Source organism: Priapulus caudatus, unplaced genomic scaffold, assembly GCF_000485595.1.
Source record: "Priapulus caudatus unplaced genomic scaffold, Priapulus_caudatus-5.0.1 Scaffold530, whole genome shotgun sequence".
Taxonomy (NCBI): Eukaryota; Metazoa; Priapulida; class Priapulimorpha; order Priapulimorphida; family Priapulidae; genus Priapulus; species Priapulus caudatus.
Genome location: NW_014577591.1, coordinates 108,781 through 115,324, shown reverse-complemented (window position 1 = coordinate 115,324; position 6,544 = coordinate 108,781). Strand labels below are relative to the sequence as shown.

Genomic DNA, 6,544 nt, shown 5'->3' with positions numbered 1-6,544 from the left:
CAGCAAGAACCAGTCCCGCCCCTGCAGCTACAACACCACGCGGCCATCTGACCTCTTGCTGCCAGTGGCGCCATGTGGCAGTGGCGCCAGTGCTGCCTATACTCATACAGTCATAGGGTCTATGTCTCCCACACACTCACAGGCACTTGGACCGTTTCAATAATAAAATGATGGTTAATAAATACAACTTGTCAGTACTGTTATGTTATGTTATGTTATGTTATGTTATGTTCTCATACTTGTCGGTGTCCACTACGCTGGATATAATGACAAGGTATTACTAGTTACTAGTAGTAGTACTACGGGTACTACTAGCCCTACCAGTACCAGTAACAGCAATAGTCTTAATGTTTGATATAACTTCACTTCAACACCGTCCAATACACCGCTTGCAACACACATATATCGATTATAATAGCCGCACGCCATTGTGCATGCACAGATACACAGTAGGTTAGAGTGTGTTACGTGTATCACTGTGTATCACTCTCTATCACTGTGTATCTGTGCATGCACAATGGCGGCGGCTATGTGTTGCAGCGGTGTAATGACGGTGTTGAAGTGAAAGTTATATCAAACGATTAAGACTATTGGAGTACTGGTACTGGTAGGGCTAGTACAGTCAGTACTGAACAAGTGTGTATTTATTAACCATCATTTTATTATTGAAACGGTCCAAGTGCCTGTGGTCCCCAGGTACTGCCGGAACGTACCCTGGGTACGGTCCGGTAACCGAACCGTACCCTGGTCACTATTTGATATGGTTAGGGTTTAGGGTTAGGGAGTAGCGTAGGCGACTCCCTAGATTCGTTAGTGGAGTAGGCGAGGTACGGTCCGGCATATTAGATAGTACCAGGGTACGTCCGGTATACCGGACCGGACCCAGGTACGCTCCGGCAGTACCCCGGGGGACATAGACCCTCTCACCTACCAGACCAACAAAACCGACCAATCAGAGCGATGTTTACAATAGCCTGGTTCTCGCTTGTAATCTGTGGGCGCTGCAGGAGGGCTGATAGACTCGCTCTGATTGGTCTGATTGTTTGTAAATGGCGAATGTTATTTACGAAAGTGGAATGAAGCGCTGTTTCTGAAAAACAATCTTTTAGGAAGTGAATAACGATTGAAGTGATGTATATACATATCTGTAGCAAGGTAAAGTCATGGTAGAAGGAACGGTAGGGTTTTTTTCGCGGCCAATAACGGCGTTACGGGCCGCATCAGCAGCGCATGCATTTTGCATGCGCATCTCACGAAATTTCAATGAACCCCGTTCTGTCCCAATATAACCGCTCACCAAATATAAAAAAGGTATATAGGACAGAATTATTCGGTCATGTATGGTTATAATTTATTGTATGGTTTGAAGCTGGGACTTTTAATTTACGCAGTGGCTTTATGCCCGGCAGCCGGACACAGTCTTCGATATTCTAAATGCCCCGCAGTTTTCCATATACACGTGTACCACATGTGTTTGCTTATTTAGCATATGTCATGTGCTATTTCCCATAATCCTGTATGGTCGAGTGGTTAGCGCACTAGCTTTACTTCTGAAAGGTCGATTGTTCGAATCCTGTTGGTTTTTCAATTATTTTCCTGTTTCTGTATTTTTCTATCTCTATCCATTTAACTATTGTTTTCCAATTAACGAAAATATTTACATGATTTATTTACAATTTAATTTAAAAAAAATTTTTTTATTTAATTAAATTTATTAGTCTTAATTTAATTTAATTAGGGTTAGGGTTAGGATTAGTCAGAAAGATCTAAACGAGCCAGGTCAAACAGAGTTCAAACTACCGGGCATTTAGGAAATCGAAGACCGTGCCCGGCAGCCGGGCATATAGCCACAGCGTTTAATTTACGTGTTGGAAGTACTCGTATGTAGTAGTAGTACTAGTAGTAGCACTAGCAGTAATACTAGCAGTACTACTACTACTAGTACTACTGTATCATAGTATTTGGACGCTCGCCCAAAACTGGACGCGCCTGAGTGCGCATGTGCGCATGCTCTTTTGTTTTTTTATTATTTTCTTTTTGTTTGAATCTTGTTTTGCAGGGCTGTAGGAAATAGTAGCCATGCTCTTTTGTTTTCTTTTTGTTTCGCTTTGTAACCTGACACCAGGGAAAAAAATATAATTTATTTTTCGGGGGCTACTTTTCAGGCTCACGTGCATGAAAATAGCACTCTAAAATTTGGTTTGCATTGAACTCTATGCAAATTTACGGGGGCTCTTTTTGGCATTTCCGTGGCTCTTTTTGGCATTTTGGGGGTTAAATATTAATTGCCCCGAGCCCGTGTATTTTTTTCACTGCCTGACACACATAACACAGTCTTACTAACTTACTGCATTCACATTGCAAATTGTTTAAATCAAATGTTTCCATGAGTGACCGGGTTGGCCGCCATGTTTGTTTGTTGCGATCGTTTCAATGGGCGAGATGCGCAGATGACTACTGCGCATGCTGCACATGTGCCCTTGCAAAACAAGAGGCGCCTGCGCGCATGCACACTTAGGAGCGTCCAGTTTCGGGGGAGCGTCCAAATACTACGGTGCACTAGCTACTACTAGTAGTCCGAGCCGACGCAGACCCCAGTAATGGGGGTTAAACCTGCACCCTCAGATTAGCAAAGCGGAGTTATAATGTCTGCGTGCGGACAATAGTACTAGTAGACGATGGAAACTATGTCACAGTCGTTGTTGTGGCCGCCCACATTCACAGGAACTTTGAGCGTTACAATAATAAAATCATAATAATATGAAATGTATTCACTACCGAAGTCGTAATGTTTTTCTATACTCCCTTTCGCGCATTTTTAGTACTAGTAGTAACTTTCTGTAAATCCAGCTCAAATGCTCCTCTACAACACACCCCAAAAGTTCACCTCCTGAATGCTGCTGTGCACCAACAGCAAGGCCACAATTAAAAAAATCTTTGTTTGCCCTCACCTAAACCAGGCTGAAAAGTTTGGGTAGATAGGTGGGCTTTTTATTTTGTTTGAAGGGGGTCTTTTAACAAATTCAGCATGATGTCTACATGCTCGGGTGTGCTGGTGTGGAGATACCTTTCATGTTGAATGTTTGTTTTGCTTGGTACATAAATGATTATGTATTGCTTACAGATTTATATAATGTACAGTGATACAATTTGTAAAAAAAAAAAGTAAAGATCAATAAATTTTGTTGAGTCGGCCTCTTTTTGGCGGGTCGGTTGGGTGAGGGCAAACAAACTATATTTTTATTATGGCCCAACTGTGCAACAAAAATACAGAGCACAGAGCAGGTAGGAAAGCGTGACAGGAATGCCCTGTAGTGCACCCACGCCATTTGGCAAGAAAAAAATTGCCGGAGCATATACCATTCGCACACCGCTTGCTTCGTTTCACACAGTCACAGCAAAATTACACAACCAATTGCCTCCGGTTTGATATCTATGTATAGCTAAGTGGTACACTTTACCCAGAGATATCTGGTGAATTCCTGCGGACAACTCGCAATCCGCCGAAACGTAAATGGGAGTAAGTGCCTGTTAATACATGAGTAATTGGGCAGCATTGCATTCTGCGTTCAAGCGCTGTACCTGCTTATGAGCCCCGCTAAGCGAAGCTAGCATGATTCAAGCGGGAATGACGCCACACACACGACTACGTTCATTGGCTAAACAATCGAGTAGCATGGTTAGGGAGTTTCGGATGATTAACAGGCACTTGCACCCATTTAAATTTTGGCAGATTGGGAGTTTTCTGCAGGCACTCACCAGATATCTCTGGGTAAAGTGTGCAGCACCAAATGGAAAATATATTATAATACGAACAAGTGAACATTTAGCTACACATAGATACCACAATGGAGGCACTTTGTTGTGTATTTTTGCTATTATTGTGTGAAACGAAGCAACCATCGTGCGAATGTTGTGGTCACTTTCGCACCTGCTGTATATATATATGTTTGTTGTTTGTGCACAGCAGCATTTGTGAGGAGCACTTGTGAAGCAGAGGAGAATTTCTATGGCATTTACAGAATATTATTACCAATAATAAGCAAAAGAGAGAGTAGAGAAATAGTAAGAGTTGGGTACTAAATCCATTTCATGTTTATTTACCATCATTTTATTATCGAAACATTCCAGGTGCCTGTGGCACACATAGACCCAACAACTGCTTACTCGTAGCGATCTCCGGCCCAAGCCTAGATTAGCACCCCAGATTAGTGTAGCACATATGAAAAGACATATTGAGAGGTCCCAAACTATCCTTCTTGATCAGCGACACCAGATACTTACACCACTTGTCCACATGCTAACCATTAACCACACACGTATCCTCACACATCTGCGCATCACACGTATCCTCACACATATCCAAACATCACACGTATCCTCGCATGCATGCATCCATGCGTCAGCAAACGTAGCAGCTTGTTTCTTAATTACGACCCTCGACGACGTTATACGCTTGCTTGGTGCATGGTTGCAGTCGCTCTGCTACCGAGACTTCGTATTCCGACCTCGGTGACCTCCACCGCAGTCATCGCCACCGCTAACTACTCACGCTCCATGGAGAAACCGGTCGAAACCAGTCTGCGCACGAAGCTGTCAACAGAGTTGCAGGTGCGCTGTCGTCCATCCTTCTCTCCATCCGTCTGTGTGTCCATCCATCCCTCTCTCCGTCCGTCTGTATCTCCGTCACAAGTAGATAATGGGGAAGGAGTGTGACTTCAATAAACAAGGGAAATTCGTCATTTACTAGCCTTAGAATACCTACGATTTACTACGTGTAACTCAACCAACTTGAGCTTAACTCGTACACAGTACATTTGCCTAGCATCGTCCGAAATCGTTTCTTCGTGTACACCCGCAATCTGGAGATACAGACTAAAATGTACAACACGATTCTCTATTCTGTTGCCAGCAAACCGAATCCATAACCCGCCTAACTTGAAACAATAGGCAGCTACTAACGACTCTTACGCACTCTTGCGCCCTCGGCGATGCGGTGTTGCTCGCTGGGATATTGCAGCTGGAGCTGCTGCTGATTGTGGTGGGCGTGCATGCGTGGGGGGCATACCAGCTGTAAATAGGTCAAAGATTAGTTCGCCGAGTGTTGCGTCGATGTTCAATCTCCCAGCAAGCCACACCGCATCGCCGAGGGCGCAAGAGTGCGCAAGAGTCGTTAGTAGCTGCCTATTGTTTCAAGTTAGGCAGTTTATGGATTCGGTTTGCTGGCAACAGAATGGAGAGTTCGTGTCGTACGTTTTAGTCTGTATCTCCGGATTGCGGGTGTATACAAGGAAACGATTTTGCACGATGCTAGGCGAATGTACTGTGTACGATTTGAGCTCAAGGGGGTTGAGTTATGCGTAGTAAATCGTAGGTATTCTAAGGCTAGTAAATGACGAATTTCCCTTGTTTATTGAAGTCACACTCCTTCCCTATTATCTACTTCTGATGTCCGTCCATCCCTCTCTTCGTCCGTCTGTATGTCCGTCCATCCCTCTCTCCGTGCGTCTGTATGTCCGTCCCTGTATGTCTGTTATATGTGTACAGAGGCGAAAATGAGAGGCTGGAAGGAGGGAGGAGTGCGGATTGATGGTAGGATGTCCTAGTATGCAGAAATCGAGGTGGGTTGGAATAAGCCATATCGGAAAGTCCCCGCCGCCATATTGAGATCAGATAAGAGGGGGTATAAGTTGACGGGGTATAACATGGGTAGGATAGGACTATTCTAGGTTTTTAGCTCATCTGACATAGTCAGATGCAGCTTGTAGAATCGCATGATCGTCCGTCCGTCCGTCCGTCCGTCCGTCTGTCAACAGTTGGGCACAAATCTTAACCGCTCGACGTACGGTCACGATATTCGGCACATTGGGGGATCGTCAAAACGAGTTGGGATGTCGAAGCTGGGGGTCAAAGGTCAAAGGTCAAGAGGTGTAAAAGAAGGAGGAACATTCACTCCTTAACTTAAGGTATAGGGAGGAAATGCATAATTGCGGCACAAATCTAAACGGCTCGACCTAGGCTCGTGATAGTCGGTGTATAGCATCATGGTAGGAAAAGCCATCACTGTGCCGAAATTGGAGGTCACAGGTCAAAGGTCAAGAGGTCAAGGGTCAAAACATTCACTCCTTAACTTAAGGTATAGGGAGGAAATGCATAATTGCGGCACAAATCTAAACGGCTCGACCTAGGCTCGTGATAGTCGGTGTATAGCATCATGGTAGGAAAAGCCATCATTGTGCCGAAATTGGAGGTCACAGGTCAAAGGTCAAGAGGTCAAGGGTCAAAACATTCACTCCTTAACTTAAGGTATAGGGAGGAAATGCATAATTGCGGCACAAATCTAAACGGCTCGACCTAGGCTCGTGATAGTCGGTGTATAGCATCATGGTAGGAAAAGCCATCATTGTGCCAAAATTGGAGGTCACAGGTCACAGGTCAAATTCAGCGGTGACCTAGCATTTTTATGGCTTTATTGTAAGGCCAAAACAAAATATAGGTGTGGTTACCGTTTCCCGACCGTCCCTATTTATTCCCAGCGACCCTA

The 6,544-nt window shown here is 44.4% G+C and overlaps 1 protein-coding gene across 1 annotated transcript in view; it reads left to right on the top strand.

Annotated features, from left to right (window-relative positions):
• The first annotated feature begins 4,467 nt into the window (after positions 1-4,467).
• The window catches only part of LOC106811348, a 66,263-nt gene continuing 64,186 nt past the window's right edge, over positions 4,468-6,544 (top strand). The window contains exon 1 of the mRNA XM_014814934.1: positions 4,468-4,611. Coding sequence (XP_014670420.1) covers positions 4,468-4,611 — 144 coding nt within the window. The remainder of the gene's footprint in view (positions 4,612-6,544) is intronic.